This window comes from Aspergillus neoniger, assembly GCF_003184625.1.
Source record: "Aspergillus neoniger CBS 115656 unplaced genomic scaffold BO87scaffold_16, whole genome shotgun sequence".
In the NCBI taxonomy this organism is placed as follows: Eukaryota; Fungi; Ascomycota; class Eurotiomycetes; order Eurotiales; family Aspergillaceae; genus Aspergillus; species Aspergillus neoniger.
In genome coordinates this window covers 158,306-185,069 of record NW_020291144.1, presented here as the reverse complement: position 1 = coordinate 185,069, position 26,764 = coordinate 158,306, and the positions used below count along the sequence as shown (strand labels likewise).

Sequence of the window (26,764 nt, the reverse complement as noted above, 5' to 3'; positions counted from 1 at the left end):
ATCTCTACTAACAATAGTCATCTAGGGATGATTCCTTCAGCATAGTTTGAAGTCTGCCAACGTCTCGAACCAGCGTGACAGCTCGTCAAGGTGTAAATGTGATCGATGTCCCAGTTTCACCAGGCCCGTCGTTCAATTGCAGGCTGTGCAGTACCACCTTGAAGAGGCCCCAGGGATGGCATGGAACGATGAGAAGATTCCTCGGGGTCGTATCAATTCTATGCCAGCCTCGACTCTGCAGAATCTGTCTGATGTTGCAAAGATCCCTGAAAATGAACTGCCATGTGTGCTGTAAGATGTAGTGCATATCGAGGAATGGGGTTCCGATGAGAGGAACGAGAATCAATCCAGGGCAAGATCCAAAGAAGGTGTACCCCATTTCATTCGTTACTTGCCATGCCATCGTAACAGTACCAAGCAGTTTGGGGATATGTCCCACTTGAAGGTCACGAAGATTGTTGTACGCTTGCAGTTCCGTCTCGTAGTAATACATCATGGCCCTTTGGAGATGCTCTTCTCTTTGATTCAAGCTGAGAGTATTTGGTGGATCTTGACTGCCTGCAGGATTACTTGATGGCTGTGCATTCGGCATGGCTGGCCATGACCCATAATACCGATATCCCGCTTCGATGGCATGGCACCAATTCGGACAGCCAAACCTCAATCGCATGCCTGGTGTAAAGCGTCTGTCGAACATTCTGACCTGTAGTGTTCCGCCTAAAGTGCCCAGAGGTCCCTCGACTTGGACAGTCACCGCGCACGCCTTCCAAAAGGGTTTATGCACGTCCACAATTCGGCATGTCAATGTTATTGGCTGGCCTTGGAAGTAGTTGACGGAATTCAATATTATAATGTTGCCACGGAAGTAGGGAGTCCTTCGATGGTTATCAAACTGTGCATTTCATGGTGACAGTCACCTACCCTTCTCCATTGCCGGCACCATATTGCGGAAACCATGGGCGTGAAGGGTCGTAAGGTACAGGTTCTCCTGGAAGGAGCATTCTTCTCTGCTGCATTATAGGAGAGTATAAGAATGAGACAATAGGAATAATTAGGATGTTTAGGTCCGTGTGCGGAAGAAAAAGTAGTAGAGTTGGTTTGTTGAGAAAAGAATAATAAATGAAGTCTAGGCGTTCATCCTGTTCAATAAGGGAGTCGCAACCTTGGTCTTTCCCTTGCAAGTTACACGTCTCATACATTCCAATCTTGCAGTACTAACTTCTCATAAATACGGCAGCGGCCCTTGCCAGTTCATCCAAGGACGCTCCGTCAGATAGATCGAATAAAACCGGCCTTCGTCGGGTGTGGTCACCAAAGGCTCGAGCTACTTGTGCAACTGTCTCTCCCTCAGAGGAGGGCCCGTAGACTCGCGTCGTAAATCCTTTCTCGATGTCGCCGTCTATCACGGCAGGCCATGGTCTAATGCCATGGCAAAACTTAAAGAAATCAACTGCGAACGCAGCTGCTATCTTCTGCTGCGGAGGAGTCAAGAACTCTCTAAAATTCTGGAACAGGTAAGCGACATCCAATATGTGGCCAGCCTTGCTCTTCCAAGGTCCATCCCAAGGATTTCCCTCGTTGAAGTAGTAGACATTTGTATGCCCTTTCCACCCACGCGTGTATGTCAGCGTTGGCGCCAATATGAAGATATCGTTAAGGTAGTTGAGAACCGCAGGGAAAGCCTCATCGTCCGTAGTTTCGGCAGTCAACCCGTATCCTGCCAATATCTGTGTCGCTAGTTCTTGCTTGGAGGGAAAGACGGAGTGAATGGCTTTCGCAAATCGCCCTGCACATGCGTTCTTCAAATGAGGCAGTAGGATGGCGAGAATGTTGATCTAGAAAAGTAAGTGTAAGTTCAAAATACTTGAATATTCGTAATCTCCGACCACTCACATCATACTGGGCATCACCAATTAATAAATCGCGACACCACTGTTTTCCCTTGGGGATATCGCTTGTCTGATCAGCTACCTGTGCATATGTTACGGCAGACGGAACCATATCTCCATCAACCGCAGGAGAAGTTAAGACAGATGGAGGAAGTTTAGCAAGCAGATCTTGGCCCGGTGTTTCCAAAAGGGCCTTGATCCTTTCGTCCGACGTAGCATTTTGCAATCCAAGTGCCGACATCGCGTGTTGATAGTTGCCCTCGTGGGCGTCGTATGGCAGAGCCTGGACAAAGAACCGAGAGCCACTCATCAAAATAGCGCGTTTGAATAGCGGTGTTTCGGAGTCGAGATGGAATGTGACGGAGGCTATACTGTTCAGTTCCCTTCCTTTAGAGGAGAAACGAGAGAAGGCTTACCTGCTCCAGCACTCATCCCAGCGACAGTGATGTTATCGATATCCCCTCCAAAGTCTGCAATGTGCCTGCGTACCCATTCCAAAGCCACCCTCTGGTCTCGCAGCCCATTGTTGGCTTTATACCCAGCGTTGCGCAGTTCATCGGAGGTCAAGAATCCAAATGGTCCTAGACGATAGCTTGACGATTGTTAAGTAATTTTTGTTTTGTGTATAGCCACAATATATCTACTCACTTGATTGATACTGCAACAATTGGTAGTCCACTGTCAATGGACAACTTGACGAAACGCTCGTAGTCAAACTGAGGCCAGGAATTCGCCCCAATCATGAGACCACCGCCATGGATGAAGACAAAAACGGGAAGTTTCGAATGCGCAGAAGTGCCTGCAGGGACAGCAATATTCAGGTTCAGACAGTCCACATCCGACTGGGTGAGCTCCTTCTTGGGTAGGGTGTGTTGAATCGCGCTGAGTTCCAAGTCACAACCACCTAGGGGTGATATCGCGGTGGGCCTATAAAGACCTCCTTTAGTGTGTGACTGAAAAGAGAAGCCAAGAAGTCGTGCAGCTTTCAATGATCAAATGACTTACCCATCTTTAGTTGCGTCAAGAACGCCTCCAGCGCGCCTTTCGACTAGTTCTGCATCTGCAAGTCTATTCTTCAGGGTGGCATACTTGATACCCAAGAACTGGGTGACACCATTCGTGGTTTTCCCGCGAATTTCACCGAGATGTGTAGTGGTCTGGATTATGCTTGACATTGTCTTGATTTATAAACAATGAGAGAGAGGAAAGATGTAGTCGTGGAGAGGAATGGTATTGATTTGAGTTGATGGCAGTCCGGAGTTAAGGATATAGCAACCCCTCGGAAATCCCCCCGTGCGGATATGCGGGGATCCCCATGTCCATCTTGACTCTTTTTGGTATCACCCTGCCCCCGGCTCTGTTGACACTCGGTCCGATGCTGCAGCTGCTAAGCGACTTCAATCAGACCATGGCTGTCGCGTTGCTTTTGCTGCGCTCAACATAAGGCATGGCCCAACCGCTGCTACTTGACCACGACTTCAACAGTAGTGATCCAGACCCCTACTGTCCTGTCAATGACTTGTAGATATCGTCTACCAAAAATTCCATGTCTGGCGTGAAATTACGACTAATTTATATGACGCTCAACTATCATAAATCCAAACTCCGCGATGCACCAAAAAGAGCAAATCTATCAGCACATCAACCAACTGAAAGTTCATGACTGGAAGTTCATGCTATATCCACCCGTCTTCGGATCCTGCACAAAGTTGAAGTTATCTGTCGACAGCCCGAACGGCTTAAGGAATCCATTACCCAGCTATAGTCTGTTAGCACGTCGCTAGATAATTTTGGAGCGCATCGACTTACATCCTTGAGCTTCCCCATCATCTCCCCCATCTCCTTCTCCCTCGCTTGACCGATCTTCGCAGGCAACTCCCGAAGAGCCTTCTGCACAACACGCTTATCGTCCGGTGGAAGGTTATCCATCGCAGCCAGTTCCTTATAATCTTCTTCCGCCCCTTGCAGGTTCCCCCAGCCGCCGAGCTGCATTTTCGCCCGCGCCCGTCGCATGAGCGCCTTTGCGCGAATACGCAGCACATCCCGTTTCCTCTCATCTTGCTTTTGTAACCTCTTCAGCTCTTCCTCGGCTTCATCATCATCACCCGTTATCTCGACTACGGCGTCTTCGCCACTCGACTCTTGCGGCTGCTTTCCCTTGACACCCTCCGCATCTGCTGCCCCTGTCGCAGGAGGAATCACCTTATCCAAGCGATCGATGCATGCTGTCGCTGAGTCGACAGACGCTTTCCAGTCTTCGAGTTTTAGATAACATGCGGCCATGTTGCTTCGCAGAACGGCGACTTCGTAGTCGAGGTAGTTGGGGCATGAGGCGAGGGCGCGGTCGTAGCACGAGATAGCTTGGTCATAACACGCTGCGGTAAATAGTTTATTGGCTTCAGCTTTGATGGTATGGGATTCTTCTAAGAGTCGCTGGTTTCCGTATCCATATCAGTATCCTGCTGGTAGTGAGGGGCAGGAAGTAGCTAGGCTCACTCACCGTTTCTTCTTCGGCGGGGAAGCGCGCATCGTGAAACACGTCCTCTTCTTCTTCACCGTCACTGTTAGCCGCATTGTCGGCTTTCTGCTTCGCGTCGTTTGTCATATCTGTCCTGATAGTTTGTAGGCTCACCAAGTGTCTGTAGTCCACTAGTGGTTTGCTCTGCTCTGGTGGTTCCAGAAGCTACTTGCAGCTCCGCGGAGTCGGCGAGTCGGAGTCGGAGATGCCGCTGCCCCTCTTTGCCTAAGGCACTGATTTCCCCTCCTGCCGATCTCCGATATCCATTCATCGTTAACGGTCAAGGTGCATATTTGCTGTTTACCATCAACGCTGGACGCATTATCCTCGCATTCAGATATTAGAGGCAACCATCTGCAATATGTCTAGCTCAGCCCAAGAGTATGGCTTGAATACCCCCGTAAATGCCTCTCAATTAGCTGATTGATACCCAGTCTACCCCGCGTGCGGGCATGTCTCTTCGACATGGATGGCCTGCTCATCGACTCGGAGGACAAATACACGGATATCACCAATGCCATTCTTCAAGAATATGGAAAGCCTTTGCTCCCGTGGTCTATCAAGGCTCAATTGCAGGGTCGTCCTCAACCAGATGTAAGTACACTCCCTTCCCCATCCTCCCAGTTCCCCGCTGCAGTTCACTTTATATGCCTCTACCCTCCTTCCCATCTCCTATTTTCATTCCTCTGACTGTCCATTCCAGGCCAGCCGTATCTTCCACCAATGGGCCCAGCTCCCCATCTCTCCCGAAGAATTCGCCGCCAAGCAATCCGCCCTGCAAGAGAAATTCTTCCCTCAATCCCAGCCCCTCCCCGGAGTCAGGGAGCTCCTCGCCAAGCTTGTTTCCACCCAAACCACCGACCAGCCCGTGCACCTTGCCCTGGCCACCTCTTCCCACAGCCGCAACTTCAAGCTGAAGGCCAGCCATCTGGGCGAGTTGTTTTCCGCATTCCCGAAATCCCAACAAGTCCTGGGCGACGATCCCCGCATCGGCAAGGGACGGGGTAAGCCGCTTCCCGATATCTATCTGCTCGCGCTAGAGACCATCAACTCGGGTCTGCGCGAAAAGGGAGAGACTGAGATCAAGCCTGAGGAGTGTCTGGTCTTTGAGGACGCGGTGCCTGGCGTTGAGGCCGGTCGGAGGGCCGGTATGCGGGTTGTTTGGGTCCCGCATCTCGGATTGTTGGAGTCGTATAAGGGGCGTGAGGAGGAGGTGTTGGCTGGGCTTACTGGGGAACATAAGGAAGAGGAGAAGACTGAGCCGGAGCGTGAGGCCGATGAACTGGTCGCCGGTCGGTTGAAGAGTGCCGGTAAGCCCGGTGAGATCGGTGATGGGTGGGGAGAGTTGTTGCCTTCTTTGGGGAATTTCCCATATGAACGTTATGGAATTAAACCTGCGTGATTTCATTTCTTGTCTACCGGGTTATTATAGACATGAAGTTTCTGGCAATCTAGAAATGTACAGCCACGTCAGGCGAAGATTTGATACCCGTGAGAAATTAAGAAAGACTATGTACCCCGAAGGATAACGCAGAAGCAAAAGAAAAACAATCTCAGAAGTAGAAAATTAAAAAAAAAAAAAAAAAAAGCAAACGTGTAAGAACACAATTGTAGCAGAAAATCAAATAAAATCAAATACGTAACTGAAAACAACAAAAGCAGAAAAATCAGATCCCAGAAGCAGCAAATAAAATCAAATTCCCGCGAAATCCACCATATTAGAAAAACGAAAAAAGGAAACATTAAGCACCAGAACTCATACAAAATGGGAGAAAGGCATGTACCTGAAGGAAAGCGAAAAAGAAACAAATGTTGAAGTAAATTGAAGCAAAACAGTGCATGAGACCAGCTCAGCGCCGATTTAATCAAAAGTGTCGACCAAATTGTCGTACACATTAGCCTCGATTACCCAAATTGAGCACCTTCTGAGCATGGTGTTTCGAAACAATGTATTAGAGGATCCTGAGTGTAGAGCCAATGCGAAAGTATTCCAGTCACGAGAGAAGAGAAGAAAGAAGATGGGTGGTATTCCAATGGCAACGCCAGAAAGCGAGTCGGAGTTTGGGTATCATCGACTGGGGTATCACAAAACAACTACAACTGCCAAAAACCTCCATAGATTTAGTGGTTCGTAGATTCGTAGACCAAACTAGATGTAGTAGATGGTGTGTCGGTCTTGACTGTATTATGAGGAGATGTATGTTCTTGTAAATCGAGAAGTGAGATGTATTCGAAAGACGTAAGTCCTGTTGTCCTTTTCCTGTCTGTCGTAAAAGCCTGTTATCGTCGTAAACATTCGTAAAGTAGATTATTGACAAGCAACTTGTGCTGTCGCGCGCTTTCTGCGTGTAGATATTATGTGTTCTGTTCAGAGTGGTTTGAGAGTTGTATCATAACGAGCACCAAGTTCTTTTCGCGTTGCTGTCTGATGTAGGGTCTGTTATTATGTTCAATAGTTCGTTAAGTGGTGTAATTGACAAGCAACTGGTGTCGTCGGGTCCCTTTTCTATCGTATGAGCCTGTTCGATGATCTTTTCGACGAGTGGTTGTTATGTTTGAGGTGCAATTAATGCTGCCGCTTGGCCGAAGGAGAATCGTCCTCGACATCCGTTTTTTCCCTTCTGCGCTTACGTGTACCCGATACAGGACCTGGCATCTGTGCTTGATGTCCCATGTGAGGCTGGTGGCCCATCTGGGATTGGTGGCCCATCCGAGGTTGGTGTCCCATTTGGACCGGATTTCCCATCTGTTGTGGGTATCCCATCTGTGAGTATGGATGAGATTGCGAAGCGAGCTGGTTGTAATTGACCATCAAGTTTCGTCCCAACAGGGTGTTGATTGTTTGCTCCGGGTTGTACGGATGAGGAGACGCCTGAGCGGTTGGAGGCATTGTGACGGACCCGGCATTTTGTCTTGGATGTGAGGTTGGGCCCATCATACGATTGTTATAGGCTTGAGCAGCGGCAACTCTGTTCAAAGGTACCGACTGGTAACCCTGTGGGCCAGGTCTGACTTGTGGAACGGGTGTAGGGGTTCCTGCGCTCATCGCAATTTGGTATCTAACTTTGTTGGCGGAGGCCATGATGTTCATCTGCTGGGACGTGTTGGATGGAGTGGCAGGGGGAGGGTTTCTTCCGGTCGCTGCAATATTGCCAGGGGTGTTGTTTGGGGTCATTGCAGCACCGGCGTTGTTTACTGGAGGCGCGGTAGTCATGGTAGGCATAGCAGACGCTGTGGACATTGTAGGCGCTGCAACCCTAACCGGCTGGTTGATGGTGGTAGATTCAGCCGCCTTTCTGGCTCCGAGAACTTGCTTGCCCGCGTTCATCACTTCACCTTTGCGCTTGTTCAAAGTCTTATTGGCAATGACACGCTTTTGAGCAGCCTGCGGATCATCAACAAACTGATGCATGTAAGGGGCATCTAGTAGATGCTTGCAAATTGTTTTTTGGGTTTCGAGACAATCTAGAACTTTAGTCATGCGTTCAGCGAACGTCAGCAAATCGCTCGTAATCTTTCTTTTCAGTCCATGAGCTGCCAACAATGAACCCGAGATTTGTCTGGTAATAACGCAGTCCTAATAGCAACGTTAAATCCATTACGCAACAGTATCGCCTGGCTCCACGACTTACCAATATCTCCCAGCACACGCATTCGACTCTCTCGGCGCTATACTTGCCCTCTTTGAATGGCTTGATCATTCCAGGGTTATCCTCGGCGTTCTTGAAACTGAGCATCGCCTTGGTTAGGGCCCTAACAATTGCCTGTTTTTGTAGATCGTTGGTGGGCAGGGTTGAGTCCTCTCGAACGCCATCCTGCACCGGGCGTGCTGCCCTGGCTTCCTCGACTGAAGAGTACAGCGTACCGCAGTCTATATTATAAGCTTCCGGGTTCATCAGCTGGTCCATCAGTGATACGGGGCTTGGCTGTGGGTTATGAACAGGGGCCTGGGCGGTCATGACCGGCTGGCCAGAGATATCAATCGGGAAGGTGGCTTCGCCTTGACCGGAGGGCGCATAATGACCATCAGAGGGGCTGTTCTGCTGCACAGAGTTTCTGCTGCTTCCAGATGATATGCCTTGGTTGAATTCCTCGACTGCCCCAAGTTGGCCAGGGAGGTATTCGGCTGGACTGGAGTGCATTGGTTCAGATCCAGTCTCCGGCGAAGATTGGATCATGGTGCCGTTCTGGCAAGCAACCTGCTGAGAAGGGAAGATACCCTGATACACTTGAGTCCCTTGCTGGGGTGCCAATCCAATGATCTGATTTCCGATGCTCTGATGTCCAGTCATCTGGTTCCCGGTGAACAGATGTTCATTCATCTGGCTTCCGGCGAACTGATTTCCAACCATCTGATGTTCGATGAGCTGGCTTTCGGCGTTCTGATGTCCAGTGAACTGGCTTCCAGGGTTGCCGGTAATCTGATCGCCAGGCGAAGATGCTTTGCACTTCTGGGACGTACCAGAATTGCCGGAAGAACCAGAACTAGAACGGTTTCTATCCACTTGGTTTGCCGGCATAGTAGTTCCCTGAAGCCCACCAGCAGCATAGACTGGCTGCGAAGGTGGAGTACTCTTTTGAGAACCATTTGAAGAGACGTCCTGTACTCCGGTTACATTGCCGAGCATGCTTGCGGCCTGGTCAGTGGGGGTGGCGTTGTATGAGCTCCTCGAGACGTTATCCACATGGTTGCCTGGGGCATCTCCCACGAGGTTGCTGGGAGCGTTGTTCACGTAATTGTTTCCACGATTAAAGAAGTCCTCATTGTCGGCCTCAGTAAATGAGACGCCCGAGTTATTGACAGCAACACCAGCCCCAAGAGCATAACAAGGGAGGGTAGAGTAACCGCTTGGTAATGATTCGCGCGTTTGCTTCAACGTGGTTTGCTGAACACCGTTTATAGGACCCATGATAGGGCCAATCACACCAGTGAAGTAAGTAGAAGCAAATACACGGGCATCTGGAGGCGCCAGATTTCCCATATGTTGGTTTACAGGTACAGATCCAGGATGCATCAAAGCCGTAGCGGCGGATTGCCCAGTAGTGCTAGGGTTCAGGTCTCCAGACATGGTTCCGGGCTGAGGTGTAGCCGTAGCAGTGGACTGCCCAGTAGTACTGGGATTCATGTTCTGGACAGCCGCAGTCTGATCAAAATTCCCAATATCCTCATTAGGGTTGGTTTGGTTATCCCCAATTTCAGGCGATACTGCGTTGTCGAGGATTGCAGAATGACTGTGCTCTGAATCCCATGGAGGCAATGCCGACAGGTCTATATCCTCTCCCGTAGTGAAACGATCAGAAAGATCCCCCAAAACACCAGCGTCCTGCGCCATGGCGGTGCTTGGGAGGTCTTGAACTGAAAAGTTTTGAGCATTGTTAGTATGCCCTTCTGGTGCTGTAACGTAGTTATAACTAGTATATAAAGTTAGGTGCGGTTGGCACTAAAGTACAGAAACAAGCGAATGGATACTTACGCGTTGTTTGCCCCAATGCAACCTTCAAAGAGTGCATCGAATTCTCCGGTTTCAGTGAAGGACACATCGTTCACCAGTGCTCCTGTAGGAGAAAAGGTAGCCATTTCGGAAAATGACCAACACTGGTCCTTTGCTGGACGAGATATCCCAAGACTCGTTCCTGAGCGCGTTTCTGAAAGTTCCAGAAGCAGGAATAAACAAGGACAACTTGACCAAAGTGTTGATGTAGGTGAAATAAGCAAATCCAACGTCCTTAGGGCTACAATATGCCTGTGAAGCAAGATGTTTGATTGATCACAAGAAGCTCTGTACTCTGAGGAATGAGGATGTAGACACGAGGAATATGGAAAGAAGAGAGGAGGGAAGGGGAGAGAAGATAAGTACTGTGTGAAAACTCAGGCATTTTGTGAATTTTGCATGCTATTCACTACCTGTGAATGGAATCACAAACACATTAACACACTTGCCTTTTAGTAGGGAATCAGGATCCACTGGGCTGTAGAGAAATCCATAGTAAAGGCCGAAAACTGGGATCCAGGCCAAGCCACCCCATCTCCAGGCAACAAGAACACTGAATTTGGAAAAATAATCTTGTTGAAGGCTCAAATTGATTCTATCTGTGTTTGGTAGACATATTGGTAGGTGTGGCTAGATTCACAGGATTCACGTTCACAGATCCCGGTTCACAGATTCACGATCACGTTGGTGGAGGGGTTGCCTGAATTCACGCATTCACAAAGTGGAGATGAAACAGCGTGAATCTGTGAATTTCTGACATCCTGTGGGAAAATCCAATTTTCAAAAAAGATCTCTGGGTTGTCTTAGTCTCCGGCACCAGTAACCCAAAGTCCCTTGATCACCTATTCTTCTCCAGAGTGATATTTCAAGTATGTCCTCGGCCGGCAGAGATGCAAGCACTTTATAGCGGCATGGCCTATTATTCGCTGCTGCTGCTGCTGCTGCAGGAACCCGGCCTAAAGACACTAGCCCCCGATCGCTTCATGCACCCATATATCGGGTCCTTTATGTTTAAGATCCCCAGCACAGGGCTTTGCAGGTTGACGGATAAGGAATGCGGAGAAATTCAAACCTTCGGGGTGCGCAGAGACAACATGAACCACTGCATGACCTCCGACAAGCCCTTTTTCAGTCGTCATTGCTGTCCGCATTTAGAAATGGCATATACCACACCTTCAAGCTGTTGTCAATATTAGGTACAGGTGGTGGGCCGGTATTGTCGATGTCTTTCTCGAAGTGCCGTTGACCTGAGGTTGTAGCTACTATATTCCCCATTGGATGCAGTACAGTACTACTAACAGTATCTATGATTCTATATTAGCTTGGGTGTCCTTGTCTTTCATCGGGAAGCATACTTACCGTTATGAACCTTCCATTCCCACTTTGGATCCTGAGCACCACTAACATGTGTAGGGTTCTGCCACACCCTCATGCATCCATCGGTTCCGCCAGCCCAGATCTCATGGGAGCCGTTTTCTCCACTGGGAACTATATCGATTTTCAGCCGTTGGTTTGTGAAAGCCTTGCGACCTTGCAGCCATCCAAGCAATTGTCCTGTGACTCGGATATCATATACCAAGACACCATCACTTTTCCGTTCAGCAACGTAGAGGTACCTTCCGCAGGGGCTCCACAGCAGTTGAGTGATTCCACGACCGCCAATATGACGGTGCGCTTCTGTTTTCGATATGCTGAATGTCCCTAAGGACTCCCCTGTTCCATGTGCACCATAAAGCCCAACATGTCTGGTGAAGGTTCCGGCCGCTAAAATACCAGCCCCGGTGGGATCCAAGGCCATGGCAGAGATGATTCCTTTCATTCCCACGCCCCCACCCACCAGTTGCTTTCGTTTACTTGGTATTGTGGGCATGGAAGTAACAGGGCCTTCGTTGCCGGGTCGCGATACATCGAAGAGGCAAATCAGGCTGTCAGAGCCAGTGAGAAATTGGCTCCCTCCCAACGCAGATGGATAAATGATTGAATGGGGCGTTATGAAGGCTTCTGTCATTGGGTTTACCAGAGAATAGGTCGCCACTGAGGTTGGAGCAAGAGCAGATGTCAACCTGATAGGATGGTCTCGAACAGATGAGAGAAATAATGTAGTCGACGGGTCTTGAAGGGAGAAAAAAGGGTACATGGCAGTTGCATAGGTCGGTTCTGCCGACGGCAAGACTGAGTATGGCGATATACTGCTGGGGTAGGTCGTTTCTTCTAGCATATCGGGTGGTCTGTAGAATGTTAGTCAAGGCTATGTTAACAATAGCTGAATGGGATTTACTGACAAGATCCAAGTTCTGATATGATGGTCGGAGGAATCCGTCAATAAAGTGGTTCCATCCGCCGACCTGGATTCCAAGATCAGCCAAGCGCTGATAGTTATATTAAGAGACTTACCATTCTGCACCCTTGAAATATTGTGTATTAGGGTTTTGGCTGAGACTGCGGTCCTCCTTTGGCTGTAAGGAGGTGGAGCCTTGAGATTCCAGAGAAGGGCTGCCAAACCCTGAACTATGCTCGCCGCCACTAGAAAGGGTAGAAGCGACACATATGGGCTCTTGTTCTTCGGCCATTCTGGGGGCTGAGGCTTCTTATATAGTAGCAGGTTGCAACAATAAACAAAAACTGGAATGGCTGGAGGCGTTGTGAAGCAGTGGGTGGAGCAAAGGATTGACATTCGCTACCCTTTGTTCTCAATGCCAAATGCCTTGGATTCAAGTATATTGTAGCATGAGGCACAGTCAATTCAGTATTGTGGAATAGAGCCAATGAGGCGACAATTGAAGAAAGCCAAGTGACGAGGTTATCACGTCTACATATGTGAATTAGCTTCTACAGTGCCTGCAAATGGGAATCAAGAGAAATAGCAACCTGCAATGAAGTGTACAATGATGTTAATGTGGGGCTGATAGATATTCTCTTAGCTTCTTCATCAATGAGCTAAATCTGAAAAGCCGTAACTGATAATCGATCTGAAGTGCTTTCTTCAAATGATTGGTGGTTATACTGCGTTTAGTTAGTTGGTCCTTATCGATAACGCTGAATAATCTCGGGCCGGCAAATCTTTCCCCATCCAACACTAGCCGGGGAGGATCGTCTTGATTGTTGTTTTCCGACGTCGCAACTCGATCCAGCTCCTGTGGACATTGTGCTGGCACAAGACCCTCTTGACGGGCGCAACAAAGGTTCTTGTCGCGTTAACACTATCGAAACTCACTCGACACCTGAGCCCTCGTTTTTATCTCCCATCTAAACCGTCCATCATGTTCGGTACAAAGCCTGCCGGCACATCAACCGGCCTGTCCATCAACACTGGTTCTGCCAATTCTCTATTGTAAGGCTTTTCCTGTTGCATCTGTTAGTGGCCTCATGGTGTCACCTTGGTCCACGCCTGTATGAGGGGCTCAAACCGCAATTGCTTCGTCGCATCCCTTCGAATTTCTGGCCTTCATTGGAGCCTCGAAAAAGCTAACAATATTGTTTTATCAGTGGCTCTGGAACCAATACGCAGACTAGCACTACAACGACACCGGCGACTACCACTACCTCCGGTGGGTTATTCGGTAATCTTGGAAATACTGCCACACAGTCAAAGCCAGCCGGTGGCCTATTTGGAAACGCAGGAGGCGCTACACAGCAATCTCAGCCTGCCGGTTCGAGTCTGTTTCCGGGGTTAGGCGGCCAGCAGTCGAATACTACTTCAACTGGCGGGGGTCTGTTTGGAAACTCTACTGCCACAACTTCGCAACCACAGACAGGTGGTCTTTTCTCAGGAGCCACCACCACGACCAACAACACACAGAGCGGGAACACTGGTGGGGGCCTATTCGGCAATCTGGGCGGTAACACCGCAAACCAGACACAATCAAAGCCACTTTTTGGTGGACTTGGCGGCTCTACGACTACCGGAGGGGGCCTATTGTAAGTGAATTTCCTGCCCACAACATCAATCGTGGCTCATGCCAACTATCACAGTGGCGGCGCCAACCAAACCAGCGCGCAGCAGCAGCAGCAGCAATCACAGAAGCCTACTCTGTCTTTGTTCGGAAATCAGAATACCACAACACAACCAACGACACAACCCACGGCCGCGGCCGGGACAACGGTCATCCCTGGGGTCAAGGTCGATATCAGCAACATTCTTCCTACAACGAAATACGAGAGCTGCGCAGATGAGATCAAATCGGAGTTAGAAAAGTTTGATAACTTCGTCCTCAACCAGATCAAGATATGCAACGAGGTTGCGAACATGATACCCACTATAGCCGGCCAGGGAGAGACGATTCCACATGATGTTGAGTTTGTCCAGGGAAAATTAGAGACGATGCAGCACGCACTCGAGAATGACGCAGGTGACATTGATCAGCTTCGTAATCTTGTGTCTCGCGACGCAGCTGAGGCTCAAGTTGCATTCCGAGCGATTGATACCTTGAAGTTGCCACTGCAATATCGATCTACCGGTGGGGCTGGATGGTGGTCTCAGGATCAGAAGATGTCAGATGGACAAGCCTTGAGATCTACGCGCAAGAACACTCTAGCTCTCCCGGACGATGTTGAAAGCGACCCGTCCACTGCCACATCGGTGAACGGAGTACCCGTCAACTTGGTTGACTACTTCTCTCAGCGCTCGGACGAGATGGGAGAGGTCTTGGAACGCTACACACGGAACTTGAAAGAGATTGAAGACCACCTTCACGGAGTTGAGGCGACTTTGGAACGACAGATCCATGACTTTGTGACATCTCGTAGTCGAGATGGAGCAGCCGCTGGAGCCCCGAAGTCCATCGTCAGCGAACTTGCCACCGTTCTAGGCGATGTTGAGGCTGGCATATTAGGCGTGGCCAGCCGTCTCGGTGGAGTTACCGAGCAAGTGCAAGAGGTGGTTCTGGGCCCGCCCTCTGTTTCATGAATGTCTGGAAGTCTGTGCATTGACATCACACATAGTCTTCATGTAGATTACGGATGGATTTAGATTTGATTAAGCATACCTAATCTCGCTACAAGATGCGAAACTTTACAACTTCGGCTCCTTACCAGGTTATCTGATCCGGCTATCCGCTAGTGACAATGACACCTCGACTACCCTGCCTATGACCGCGCAGAAAGGCGTCGCTAAACTGGATATAAGGCACCTGGATCATGACCACTGAGGATACTATCATAGGCTCGATAGAAAGCTAGTTCAAATCGCATACTTAAGGCTCCAATGAGTCATATTTAATAGTATTACTGTAGCATGGCATGCTTAATGTAAGATCCGAAGAATGAGTTATTTGTACGGAGTGCGTCAATCGGCATCACAGTGACTCATGTCTCAACACTTCGTACTTTGTAGTTACCATGACTGATTATTGATGCGGCTCGCCAGGGGTGGTCTTGGAGAAGGCGGTGAGGGTGAAGAATGCCAAGCTGCCCGCCGCAAGACGCAAAAGGACGGCAGACTGGCGTGATCGCACCTAATCCTTCGGCTAACGTCACACCCCATGCTCCCCCCGATTTCCAGCTTGACCTTCCCCCCAAGGAGGTGACCCTTGAGGCAGGGGAGTCCGTTTATTCCCGCTTAGAATTTCTTCTTCTTCTTCTGCTGAGATCTTCTAGGCCTACGATAAAGTATTTGTTATGGCCACCCTTAGAATGTGGTCCATAAGACAGCCTGGCATACTCCATCATACCATCTCAACATGATCTTCCTGTGGGGTGTTTCCCCATACTCACTCTCGCACCCCGAATACGGTATATTGATCCGGTTCCATCTAGTGGCATTCTAGAACCCAACATACGTATGTGATTCGCGACAGATCAACTTAGCTCAAGGAAGCGGTGTGACGCCTCCGGGTCTTCCCAGATAAGCGGGAGATCTGTTCCGACGCGAAGCGTCACAGAATGTCTCCACAACTGTTGCCTTCGAATGACGCGATCTTCGCTGACACCATCCTCGGACCCGCTATTGTTTTGGGGGGGAGGCTCCTCCGAAACGCCGTTCTGTGTCCCATGGATACATAGTTGCTTGATCAGCCGCTTGGGTGATATTCTCCAGCGATGGTGCAATTCCCGCCTGTCCCGAATTTGGGGCAATGCCTGATTGTGTCCGGTCATCTCTCCCCTTGATAATGGAGTGGAGGATGTGGCCTCTTCGTCCTCTATGTGTGCATTTATTTCTATATAACCCCAAAATCTCATCTTGCATCGAGTACCAGTCTCTTTGTCAAACAAGTCCCCATACAAACACTTCCTCTTAGTATCGTTGCCACCAGCACATTTGTACATCACGGTCATCTCTGCCGCATAAACCATGGCGCCATCACTCGTGGACCCCGTGGTAACCCACCCAGTCGGCCGCCTTCCCGTAATTAAGAAGGAAGTCACAGATGACAACAAGTTTGGTTATCAGCCAGGCCGAACTGTCGTGGAAAAGCATGACAACTACCAGTACCAAGACCTTCTCCCTACTTTTCCTGATCTTCATTGGCCTCCGTTAGAGGAAACGCCATATGAGGATAGGGGTATCTACGGAGACGCCAAGTTCCGGAATCTACTCCAAGACGCAACAGACGTCTTCGACTACACCCCCAAGATCGGAACTGAGGTTCATGGAGTGAATCTGGCGAAGCTGAATGACGCACAGAAGGATGACTTGGCTCGTTTGGTAGCTGTTCGTGGTGTGGTTTTCTTCCGAGGACAGGATGACTTGGATATCGATGCCCAGCGTGACCTCGGTAGACATTTCGGGAAGCTGCACAAGGTATGAATGGTCTATATATATACAATGTGCATTATTGCTAATACCATTGCCTTCCAGCACGCGACCACGTCTGTCCCGAGAAGAGAGGGTTTGGAAGACGTTCACGTCGTCTACACTGGAGACAACTCCACTGACCAGCGAGCAATGTTCACACCCAGCTTCCTTTGGCACTCAGATGTATGGGCTACCCTTCCTTGTGATACCGAATATGTGACTGATGAGATATATTAGGTTACATATGAAGTCCAGCCTCCCTCATACACATCGCTCAAGGTCTTGACCGGCCCGCCACGGGGAGGTGGTGGTGATACGCTCTGGACATCTCAATACGCTGCATATGATGCGCTATCGCCTCATATGCAAACATACCTCAAGGGCCTGACTGCTCTACACTCGGCGGATATGCAGGCCTCGGACTCGCATGCTCTTGGTCGACCTGTCCGTAGAGATCCGGTTACCACAGAACATCCTCTCATCCGGACAAACCCTGTCACTGGCTGGAACAGTCTGTTTTTCAATCCTGGCTTCGTCACAAAGATTGTGGGAATCCCGAAGACCGAAAGCGATGCTATCATCAGATACCTCACAGAAGTTATTGCGACAACTCAAGAGATGCACGCGCGGTTCCAGTGGAACAAGAATGATGTCGCGATTTGGGACAATAGAACCACTGTGAGTATCATGTCCTTCGCAGTACACTTAAGCTTTAAGCTAATTGTTGATAGAACCACTCTGCTTCTTATGGATTCGCTCCTCACCGTCGCCATGCTGTGCGCGTCTGCTGCCACGCAGAGCGCCCCGTCTTGGATCCGGCAGGAAAATCGCAAGAAGAGGAATTCATCGCTCTTTACAACCTGCCGCCTGTTAACAAGGATGGTTCTCGGCAGTCTAATTACAATGACTGATCTACCAAGACTTTGGCAAATTATTTGAATGTTCTGGGTGCTTAGCGTGATTCGAAGGTTTTGCGGGAATATGAGAGCTGGCTCTCAGTACTTCGGGCTGATAATTTAATAACTAGCGATACATTACGGAGTTTTAGAAATTAGGCGTACATAATTTCGGGCTAATACTAGTCAAGTCTTCCCACCCTGATTTAATCTAGAAGCGTCTACATAAGCCACGTGCTTCTCTTTGTCACATCATTAGTACCAAATTACTTCTGGCAAGGCCTTCACAAGTTTGTCGCGAACAATACGACCAGTATATACATATAGATGGCAAACACAAGCGACGTGTCTTTACTCCAGTATGCCCGCTTCCATGGCATAGCTACTGACTACACAGATCTTGACCCTCTTCAGCATATCGACGATATTTGCGATATCCCTCCCGATTATCTTCACCCACCACACGGGACTTCATCGGTTATTGAGCAAATTATCGCATCCAGCCAGCAAGTTATCGAGCAGACCCTACATCTTGAAAAGCTAGATATTAGAAGAGAAAGCGTTCAGTTCCTATCGTCAGTGCTTCGCGACATTAAACGAGATAATATCGATGACTGCTGGGATGAAGTCCTTCCTTCGTGGGATCAATATGATGATCTGAAGTTAGAACCACCTCTCTTCAGCTCTGACAATGATTCAAATCTGGTACTCCCAGTTGAGCCGCTTCGATACTCTCGAGAAGATAATCTTTTCTGTTCACTTGAGGGACTTGCTAGCGACTACGATAGCAATATCTTGAGCCCTTTGATACATGAGGCAGATATAATTGAGAAAAGAGTTGGCAATGAGAAGCTGGATTGTTCTAAGGACGCATTGCTTCTTATTCAAGGTGCACGGCAGGCTGGGAATCGTCCTCTGGACTTGGATGACTTGCTGTGTCCCCTTGAAGACGTGGCTGAGGTATGTTTCTGGGGTCATCTCGCGCTTCTCTCATTCTTCTCGCTGAAGTTGAAGACAGGAAGATCGGTTCCATCTTCAGTCCCCGCCCCTTTTGCCTCTAGATGACGACTGCTTTTCTTGCGATAGCCCGCCACTGAGCTCAAGTGACCACCTCCTATTGAGTCCCGTTCGCCATGATTCAGCTGAGGTACCAACCGACATCGATACCGTGCACTTTGAAGGCTGCTCTAGAACCGAAACTGTCCCAGGGAGTACGACTTCAATACTAGAGAGTTTTATCGAGAACCAGGTCTTCAAGGGAACAGACAGGCAACTGTCGCATGATCTACCTCTAAGTCGGCCGTCCCCCAACGAGCGAGGTCCACCTGATGGAATGTCCCCTGCGGATGTAGACATGATTAATGAAAAGGGATTCACATCCGATTATGAGCAAGTCATCGTGGCTGTGACAATACCCAGGAGCCCGAGCAGCATTACTTCGCGAGTGACCTACACTGAGATTACGGATAACATTGCAACATCTGACTGTTTTCCGTACAATAACTTTATCGTCAAGGATACTCCCTCTCGAACAAGCTACTCCCCAATTCCATCCGCATATAGCTCGTCTCATCAGGAAGCATACATACAGGATTTTCCAGACTGTCCAGCAGAGTCAATATCTGAGACTTCGGTACCAGATTTATACCTAATCACCCCAACGATAGAAGATGATCACTCAGTGGCCTCCTGTCTCCCTGAAGCTCTACCCCAGCTTTATGACAATATTAGCCCAGGCAATCCATCACTGGTGCGGAAACGAAAGTTGGATAACACTCTAGAGAATAACAACAAGACTGACAGTGCGAATCTTAACGCCATGCCGCCCATTGTGAAGGGAAAAGCACCTTCAAGACAACACCTGACCACGAGCCTTGGCTCCCTATCGCGGTTTATGGAAACCAGAGGGCAGGCTTCCATACAAGAAGTAGCCACCCAGAGCCATTATTTCGTTAAGAATATGCCCACAGAAATGCCTGGAAAGGAGCACGGTATATCGCAGCGTGCGAAGACGTCCGATAACCACTCAACTGACACCCCAGCTCGCAGACAATCTGAGATTATCTCCTTCAATCAGTCAGCCATCCCCTGTTGTCTGCCTCAGAAAAACGGACCCATAATACTCTCCATGTCAACATCACTTCTCAAAAGCCACCTACGCATAGTCCAGTGCATTGAAAGTATGAATCCTGCCACAACCATCGTCTACAGGGAGTCTGGTGCAGAAAGGTGGAAATTGGCATCTAGAAGTCATATTCAATCCAGAAACACCGGTCCATCAAATTGCGACGACGAAGCTGATATAATAATTCCGCCTAACACTGGTATAGTCTTGACAACTTCCCAAGCAACAACGCAGCTATTTCTCCCAGGTCACAGGTCATCAATAATGAAAGACATCCCAAGCGTCAACTCTCCTCTACGAGAACGCGTATTCCGTCTTGCGAGAAAGTACGAAAATATATATGTTCTTATTTCTCATTGCAGTGGCACAACATCAAACTTTCCAAAAAATGGGTTCACCATCGATAAGATCATGCTTTCATCTCTAATCGCCTTTACTGCTTTTTGTAGCTCTATGTCTAATCTGAATATCTACCCTGTTGTGCTGCCCTCTTCCCCTGATACCATTGCAGGCTGGATCCTTGCGCTTGCTGGTAAATCCGTGAATTCACAGGATTGATTCCTTTTGAGGTGTACTTTGTTTTCTTTATCTATTATCATTATGATTTTATCTTTCCTCGTCGCTTAATCTTTCCCCTTTCTCTCTTCTCTTTGTAGAATAGTAGCCAGTGCACAATTTCATCTGAGCTGTAGCCAGGAGGTCCCGGCTTTTGATTGTCCTGTGAATATTATCGATTTCACCGGAACAAAGAAAAGTAGAAGGAAAAGAAAAGAAAAAAGAGTCTCCAGCGTCTGAAAATAGATAATCGCTGTTACCTAGTTCTTATTCACCTGCAGTTGTCTCTAGTCTACCACTGTTGCCTACTATTGGCCGACCACGCACTTCATCACATCTCTTTGGTATGGCTGTCAAGCAATTAAATCCGATGAGATAGGAGTGGTTGAAAAGTGCAAATCAAGAGCATTCTAACAAAAGTAGTAGCTGTTTGAGTTACTATTATCCTGAGAGTAAGTATGTAATAAACAACGATGTATCATGTGGTACTGCACTGGTTCTGGACTGCATAGAGAATATATATCTTGAATACTACGGATGGGCAAAGCTAGATTCAGTTAGTAATCTTTTTATATATAGCGTTGTGCTCGTAGGAGAATAAGTTATTATATTGACGGAATGCCATTATGATCATGGTGAGGTTGTCAATGGCTGTTCCAGCTCAGTATCACGATATATTCTATTTGCCACGATGAAGGTATTACTAGTATATTGGTGGTCACAACCGGCCGGCTTGATGACTTCTTGACAATCGCCATAATCCCGCATTCTCCTCCTTCTCGCAACGTGTAAGAGTATCTAGTATGGCTATATGATCGTACTGTCAAAGAAAGAGCCCAGCCCAGGACGTTCTGTGGAGCTGCGTCTCTGGCTAGGAAGTTGCATGCCGACGTCCGTTCTTCTCATTGTACCTCGTGTCTCTAGGAGAGCATTATCTGGGCCAGCCTCAGCTTGGAAACGCTCTAGCATTATACTGTCGTGAGGGAGCTGCGTTCTTCCCGTTGAAGGACGTGAAGGACCCACAAGACGGGTTCGATGTTGTGGTGTTGCGGCAGGCCGATTGTCTATACAGTGTCAGTACGTGCAACGTAAGCTTGTAGTCCAGATGCATACGTTTGCTCCGAATGTCTGTCGGACGACTAGGCGGTGGCATTGCAGCGACATCAGTCTTCTCTCTGCGACCTTTTGAACTTCCAGTTCCGCTCCGTTGATGACGATGCAGTTGTTCCACGCCTTCCTGGTTGACGGGATATACGTTGGATTGCCTAGACAATGGGGTTTGTGGCGGTCTCGATGTCTCTGTGTGTCTGGGTACAAGCTCAGATAGATTTTTTCGAGAGGCTGTTAGCGAATCCAGCGCTTGAGACACAGTATCTGTTGCAGCGGTCTGCATTTGGGATCGCATCGCTCGGGATTTGAGTATGTTGTATAAGTTTGTCATTTGTGTGAATTTCTTGCACTTCTCTCGATACATGTCGACTAGCTCCTGATTCTTCTTACGAAGTTGGTCCTGTGCTGTCTGCATATCTGCTTAGTTGTCAGATGGTTTCATTGAGTACTGCCGTGTTGGAGACAGGCTGACCTGATATTCTCGCTTGTAGGGCCGATATTTCCGAGTTCGCGTTGTGTATGACCTTGTCCATTTGTGTATTCAGATTGGTGTACTTATCTGTCAGTGTCTTTGCAAGGTACTCCTGGTAGAAGCTGTAGATTCTTAGTGGACATCCAGGTCATTCACGATATCAATTAACGCACATTTCCTGTGTAGTCTGGTATGTCCAAAAGAGCAACGCCCGTCCCGCGCACTCCATAATTGTATTCGGATCAAGTCCGCTTAGAACACTGGTCTTGTAGTCTTCCGTTGGGTTGAGGGCCGTTGCTACCGCGTCGTCGGGGTTCACGAGGACAGTCTGACAGGCTGGACAGATTCGCTCATTGGCTGTGGGATGCGATAGACCAAGGCTTCCTGCGCAGTGGAGACAGAAGATGTGTCTCGGTTGCTCAGCGTTTTTTCTTGTGTTTAACAAACGTAGAAGGGAAAGTCGAGATGCAGCAAATGAAGGTACTTACGAACAGGTGGTGACGACTGCCCTCTCCTTCAGTTGTTCTCGACATTTCAGAGAGTTGCAGCGAAGGTAGAAATCCATGTTCGATATCAATTACCTTCGGTGAAGAAAATCAGCAGAGTTGGTCAGATAGATGTTCAAGGGTGGATGGATGTTGAGCTAAGATGCATTACATATAGAACCAAGGCTCAATATGGAAATTGCCGCGGTATCACCCCGGTCGCTTCGATACAGATTACTAGATCAGGCAGACAGTACAACTTAGCTACTGTGATATACGAGCAAGCTATGGTTTTATTGGGTATCTCAGGAATATACAACATCTATGGTCTCAACGCTCTTATTTATATCAGCCACGCCATAACCTTCAAGCCAAATGTGCATCAGAAAAAGAACGTATTTCCAGAAGCATCACGCCTTGTCGTCCGCATCTTCTCCTCAAACTCAGGCCCTGGTTCATATTCTCGCCAGAGACTGGCCGGAAAGATGTGTTTGTTCCGCTCATACCACCGTCTATCTACCACCTTGGTTAAAGATGGATCTTGATCAGCGCCCTCTAGTTGGCTGCTTTCCGGGCGCGATAAAGGATCGTCTGTCGAAGGTGCCGGGGGTGGTTTGTTGGAATAATCGAACAACAGACCACCCGCTTTGGTGAAGTCGGGTACACTGTTGGCGATGAAATAATAGAGTTCGTAATGCTGTGCCAGTCAGCGTATGCAACCATATGAAACATTTGGGATACATACATGTGGAACGATGATTTCTCCTTTGACCAACATGAGGTCATCAACACTAACTCGAGCCCATTCGCGACGATTATCTTTGCGAGCCTTGGATGCTCCGCTGTTACCACCAACACCCAATTCTGCTCCAACCTTTCGGCATCGGTCCAAGAACAACCAAACAGGGTCACCTTTCTTGACCCTGACAGTTCCCGCTGGGATGTTGGTCCCATCGAAGAATATAAAGGGGATCAATATCTCGGTATTCTTCACAGCTTCCTGCATGGCAAGGAATTCCTTGCGGAGCGCATCCCGTGCCTCTGCCTCTGCCTTCAAGGCGGCTTTCGTCATTGCTTTGGGAGGAGGCGGGGCATTTGGGTTTGGTGTTATGCGGCGTGATGACGGCGCAGAGCTATCGTCAACAGGAGTTCTGGAAGCAGAACGCGGGACACTCGAGTCCCGCGGCGTTGCGACTGCATCGGCGGTGCTATCGTTCTCTTCCTCCTCATCGCCATCGCCGAATGAAAGCTTGCTCTTGGCGATAGGCTTCTTTTTCTTCTTCTTCGGCGGGCCCTCGCTTCGTGGCGTCGAGTTGCTATATACGCTTTGCGATCAGTTACAAGCCGGGATATTCTGAAGATGCGATTTGACTCACCCGTCAGTCACTTCACCGGTAGATGGAGTTGCACTTCTGGAGGTGAATCTCCCTAGGGATTTGTCATGAGCTTCGCGTTCTTTTTGCTCTAAGACCTCGGCGCGACGTTTGCGAAAGTCGGAAAGATGGACGAGACCAACTGTCTGCGACTTGAGCAGATCTTCTGCTGACGCAGTCTGGCTGGTAAACGAGCGTGGAGTCGAGCTATGGCTCGGCTGTTCGGATTGTGACATTTTAAGAACGAATATGCGGTGAGAGTATCGAGGAATAGACGTTGAAATTGGCGATAAATCTCACATGAATGCGACTGACGTACTGGCACGTGATGTCCAAGACTGCCGGATCGGGAACAACCACAACTTGCCTGCGCCTTGAGAAAAGAAGTACTGTCGTCAATTGTTGTTTTTTGTGCTACATTCTTGCTCTACTTCTTTTAGCAGAAGGGGCTCTGCGAGTTAAGAAGCTGAAAATTCTAGATTCGCGACTTCAGTATCCCAGCCAACCAGCAGCACAAGAACAAACAAATCAAAGCCGACGACCTGCGAATCTCCGCAGGATCGCCGCCGACAGAAACGCATCCCGTCACATCTCCTACCTCTCTACATTTACTCGGTCGCAGATTCCAAACATGATGATGGAAGACGAAGACGATGATTTCTACGATCCCGCCGATGCGGTGCCTGTAACTCAGCATCAAAATGGATCTCAGCATCCCCCCGCAGATTCAGGACCGCAGGACTCCAATGATGCGGAAGAGGAGGAGATAGAGGTAGAAGAAGATGAGGTATGCGCATGGACAGATAAATGATCCTATTACTGTCTCTTACTCTCACCTAGGATGACTTCAATATCATCACCGAAGCACCTGCAGATGCGCCCCCTCCAGAAGTGTAAGTCCACTACCTCTGTTCAACACACTGCACCTTGTTAACCATTGAACAGCCCACATCCTCGTCACGCCAGTCTCCGCGCGGAGTCTCAAAGACCTTCTTCTTCTGCAGATGTTTCTACGATATCAAAATCAATAACGCCCACCGTTACCCCTAAGCTTGAATCCGTTACCCCTGTGCCTGCTGCTGCAAGGCCTGCGGTCCCTCAGAAACCCGGTTCCGCCTACCCTCCAGTCCATGCGTCGAACATCGATGTCCACGCGAACCCTGTCCATCCGGCGACCGGTAAACCGATCATGTTAACAGACATGGACACCGACTTCCCAGAGGACGACAAGCCTTGGAGGCGGCCAGGCTCCGACATTACAGATTATTTCAATTACGGGTTTGACGAGTTCACGTGGGCCAGTTATGTGTTGAAGCAACAGGAGCTACGCAAGGAAATTGGAGATCAGAAGAAACAATTGGATGATATGCAGGCTTTCTTAAGCATGGGGCTTCCGCCGATGCCCGGCGGTCCTCCGGGACCTGGAGGGCCTCCAGGAAGCGCACCACCTCCTATGCCCGGCATGCCTGGAATGCCGGATATGTCACAAGAGATGATGCAAGGCATGCTGACGAGCATGATGTCGCAAGGTCTGGACCCCTCATCCATGGATCCTATGGCATTTATGCAGCATGCGCAGGCCATGATGGGTGGGCAACCCGGCGCAGGCGGCGGACAACAAGGTCAACCCGGATTTGGTGGGCAAGGTGGTGGCCAGCCTCAGATGGGATACGGAGGCGGCTTTGGTCGGGGTCGCGGGAGAAGATGGTAAAGCTAGGGATATCTGAAGCTGCGACCTTGTTATAATGACGAATACCTTGTCGAAAGCTCAGCATTGGCGATTCGAGCAGAGTACTAGAAAAGTAGTAAACTTATTCATAAATGAATTACTCCTGAAGGCTAAGCTTCTTGTGCGGATCTGGGGTCGGGTTGCTCGGGGAAAGGGAGCTACTAATCGAGTGCAGTGTACTGTTGCTCATCATCAGACGCCAGGACCGAGTACACTCGATCATGTAAAAGAATCAATATTCATCTGTAATAGTCAAGCGAGTTAAGCACATTGGAAAAGAGCACGCTGTGATCAGAATGAAAGGGAAGAAGAGCGAAGAAGTGGTGATACCCTCGGCAGAGAGGATGGAAGCTGTCGGTCTTGGCATTCTGGAAATTTCTCGCGAGTCCAGATCAGATCTTCTTTCCCCGGCCGCTTCCTCTTCTTCTTTTGCTCTCCACGTCCCCAACTTGCTTCCATTTCCTCTCGCTCCTGCTTGAATTTACGCTGTACCTCGTGCCCGGCACTTCTATACACACTCTTATCACAATGGTATGTTATTGCAATTGATACCGGATGCTGTAGAGCTCCGAATGAACTTTTTCACCCATCAACGTTCATCCCCTTCCGACGGGATTGCCATCTCTAATCGCCAATCAACCTATCTCTGACCATTACTAATGTATTGATTGCTTGATTAGTCTTTCCTCCGCAACGTCAAGAGCCTTGCTCCCCTCCTCGACCGCGTCCTGGTCCAGCGTGTCAAGCCCGAGGCCAAGACCGCCTCCGGTATCTTCCTCCCCGAGAGCAGCGTCAAGGAGCAGAACGAGGCCAAGGTCCTCGCTGTTGGCCCCGGTGTCTTCGACAAGAACGGCCAGCGCCTCCCCATGAGCGTTGCTCCCGGTGACCGTGTCCTGATCCCTCAGGTATGTCGACCGCCCGATCCGTGGCCATCCGATGCGAGAAGCGAAGCATTAGTCCATCGCGCAGATTGATGTGCTATTGATGAACACAACATACTAACGAGTCTGTGATATAGTTCGGTGGCAGCGCCGTCAAGGTCGGTGAGGACGAGTACACTCTTTTCCGCGACCATGAGTATGCACACCCTTGACACTACTTTGCTTGGATGAACCTGTATACTAACATATGCTACCAGGATCCTTGCCAAGATCCAAGAGTAAATTGGACGAGTGAAATGATATTCAGCTCCGTTGTCTTTCTGTTCACGGGTTAAGGCCGAATCACTTGTACTATACCTCCTACGCAAAATCATGAGCTTCAACCATCCAACTCCGGGAAAAACTCATAATCAAAAAAAAGAACCACCGAAGAGGTATCAGGAGGGATCTGTCGTCCCTCCTAATCATCTTGGGCTAACGTCTTGTCTGGCATTTATTATCGAAAG

General features: G+C 49.0%; 11 protein-coding genes across 11 annotated transcripts; 5 read left to right on the top strand and 6 right to left on the bottom strand.

The window, feature by feature from the left end:
• Positions 1-85: 85 nt before the first annotated feature.
• BO87DRAFT_415962 (putative carboxylesterase) lies at positions 86-3,102 on the bottom strand (the record flags this gene model as incomplete). The annotated part of the gene is made up of 7 exons (XM_025626720.1): positions 2,895-3,102; positions 2,538-2,816; positions 2,306-2,481; positions 1,894-2,255; positions 1,220-1,835; positions 922-988; positions 86-875 (listed from the first exon to the last, which is right to left on the bottom strand). Exons 1-7 carry the CDS (start codon positions 3,062-3,064, stop codon positions 86-88), a joined length of 2,460 nt encoding a protein of 819 aa, XP_025479676.1. The 5' UTR covers positions 3,065-3,102.
• A 139-nt stretch (positions 3,103-3,241) lies between these two features.
• Positions 3,242-4,552, bottom strand: BO87DRAFT_334604 (tetratricopeptide repeat protein 1). Its single transcript, XM_025620455.1, has 3 exons — positions 4,390-4,552; positions 3,699-4,322; positions 3,242-3,648 (listed from the first exon to the last, which is right to left on the bottom strand). Exons 1-3 carry the CDS (start codon positions 4,492-4,494, stop codon positions 3,547-3,549), a joined length of 831 nt encoding a protein of 276 aa, XP_025479675.1. The 5' UTR covers positions 4,495-4,552; the 3' UTR covers positions 3,242-3,546.
• A 132-nt stretch (positions 4,553-4,684) lies between these two features.
• Positions 4,685-5,945, top strand: BO87DRAFT_358899 (haloacid dehalogenase superfamily protein). Its single transcript, XM_025621493.1, has 3 exons — positions 4,685-4,788; positions 4,842-5,001; positions 5,111-5,945. Exons 1-3 carry the CDS (start codon positions 4,769-4,771, stop codon positions 5,807-5,809), a joined length of 879 nt encoding a protein of 292 aa, XP_025479674.1. The 5' UTR covers positions 4,685-4,768; the 3' UTR covers positions 5,810-5,945.
• Positions 5,946-6,849: 904 nt separating this feature from the next.
• On the bottom strand, positions 6,850-9,985 carry BO87DRAFT_436064 (uncharacterized protein; the record flags this gene model as incomplete). Its single annotated transcript, XM_025627798.1, has 5 exons — positions 6,850-7,984; positions 8,040-8,699; positions 8,757-9,466; positions 9,524-9,819; positions 9,882-9,985. 5 exons carry the CDS (start codon positions 9,983-9,985, stop codon positions 6,974-6,976), a joined length of 2,781 nt encoding a protein of 926 aa, XP_025479673.1. The 3' UTR covers positions 6,850-6,973.
• Positions 9,986-11,027: 1,042 nt separating this feature from the next.
• BO87DRAFT_425972 (uncharacterized protein) lies at positions 11,028-12,469 on the bottom strand (the record flags this gene model as incomplete). The annotated part of the gene is made up of 4 exons (XM_025627335.1): positions 11,028-11,203; positions 11,259-12,127; positions 12,182-12,244; positions 12,294-12,469. The coding sequence occupies 4 exons, from the start codon at positions 12,467-12,469 to the stop codon at positions 11,028-11,030; spliced, it is 1,284 nt and encodes a 427-aa protein (XP_025479672.1).
• A 551-nt stretch (positions 12,470-13,020) lies between these two features.
• BO87DRAFT_406751 (nucleoporin FG repeat-containing protein) lies at positions 13,021-15,096 on the top strand. Its single transcript, XM_025626018.1, has 3 exons — positions 13,021-13,230; positions 13,386-13,817; positions 13,872-15,096. Exons 1-3 carry the CDS (start codon positions 13,160-13,162, stop codon positions 14,803-14,805), a joined length of 1,437 nt encoding a protein of 478 aa, XP_025479671.1. The 5' UTR covers positions 13,021-13,159; the 3' UTR covers positions 14,806-15,096.
• Positions 15,097-16,188: 1,092 nt separating this feature from the next.
• Positions 16,189-17,543, top strand: BO87DRAFT_308344 (TauD/TfdA dioxygenase family protein; the record flags this gene model as incomplete). Its single annotated transcript, XM_025619430.1, has 4 exons — positions 16,189-16,638; positions 16,696-16,815; positions 16,870-17,310; positions 17,364-17,543. The coding sequence occupies 4 exons, from the start codon at positions 16,189-16,191 to the stop codon at positions 17,541-17,543; spliced, it is 1,191 nt and encodes a 396-aa protein (XP_025479670.1).
• Positions 17,544-17,838: 295 nt separating this feature from the next.
• Positions 17,839-19,722, top strand: BO87DRAFT_358887 (uncharacterized protein; the record flags this gene model as incomplete). The annotated part of the gene is made up of 2 exons (XM_025621492.1): positions 17,839-18,488; positions 18,547-19,722. Coding segments are annotated over exons 1-2 (1,809 nt in total), but the record flags the coding sequence as incomplete, so codon positions are not given.
• Positions 19,723-21,015: 1,293 nt separating this feature from the next.
• Positions 21,016-22,355, bottom strand: BO87DRAFT_436052 (uncharacterized protein; the record flags this gene model as incomplete). The annotated part of the gene is made up of 5 exons (XM_025627797.1): positions 21,016-21,272; positions 21,322-21,738; positions 21,791-21,912; positions 21,964-22,200; positions 22,279-22,355. The coding sequence occupies 5 exons, from the start codon at positions 22,353-22,355 to the stop codon at positions 21,016-21,018; spliced, it is 1,110 nt and encodes a 369-aa protein (XP_025479668.1).
• A 200-nt stretch (positions 22,356-22,555) lies between these two features.
• Positions 22,556-23,916, bottom strand: BO87DRAFT_334586 (FAM50/XAP5 family protein). Its single transcript, XM_025620454.1, has 3 exons — positions 23,652-23,916; positions 23,021-23,591; positions 22,556-22,972 (listed from the first exon to the last, which is right to left on the bottom strand). The coding sequence occupies exons 1-3, from the start codon at positions 23,882-23,884 to the stop codon at positions 22,658-22,660; spliced, it is 1,119 nt and encodes a 372-aa protein (XP_025479667.1). The 5' UTR covers positions 23,885-23,916; the 3' UTR covers positions 22,556-22,657.
• Positions 23,917-24,049: 133 nt separating this feature from the next.
• fip1 (cleavage polyadenylation factor subunit FIP1) lies at positions 24,050-26,636 on the top strand. The gene is made up of 7 exons (XM_025626017.1): positions 24,050-24,435; positions 24,489-24,541; positions 24,594-25,355; positions 25,421-25,439; positions 26,058-26,282; positions 26,396-26,454; positions 26,516-26,636. Exons 1-7 carry the CDS (start codon positions 24,280-24,282, stop codon positions 26,538-26,540), a joined length of 1,299 nt encoding a protein of 432 aa, XP_025479666.1. The 5' UTR covers positions 24,050-24,279; the 3' UTR covers positions 26,541-26,636.
• Positions 26,637-26,764: the final 128 nt, after the last annotated feature.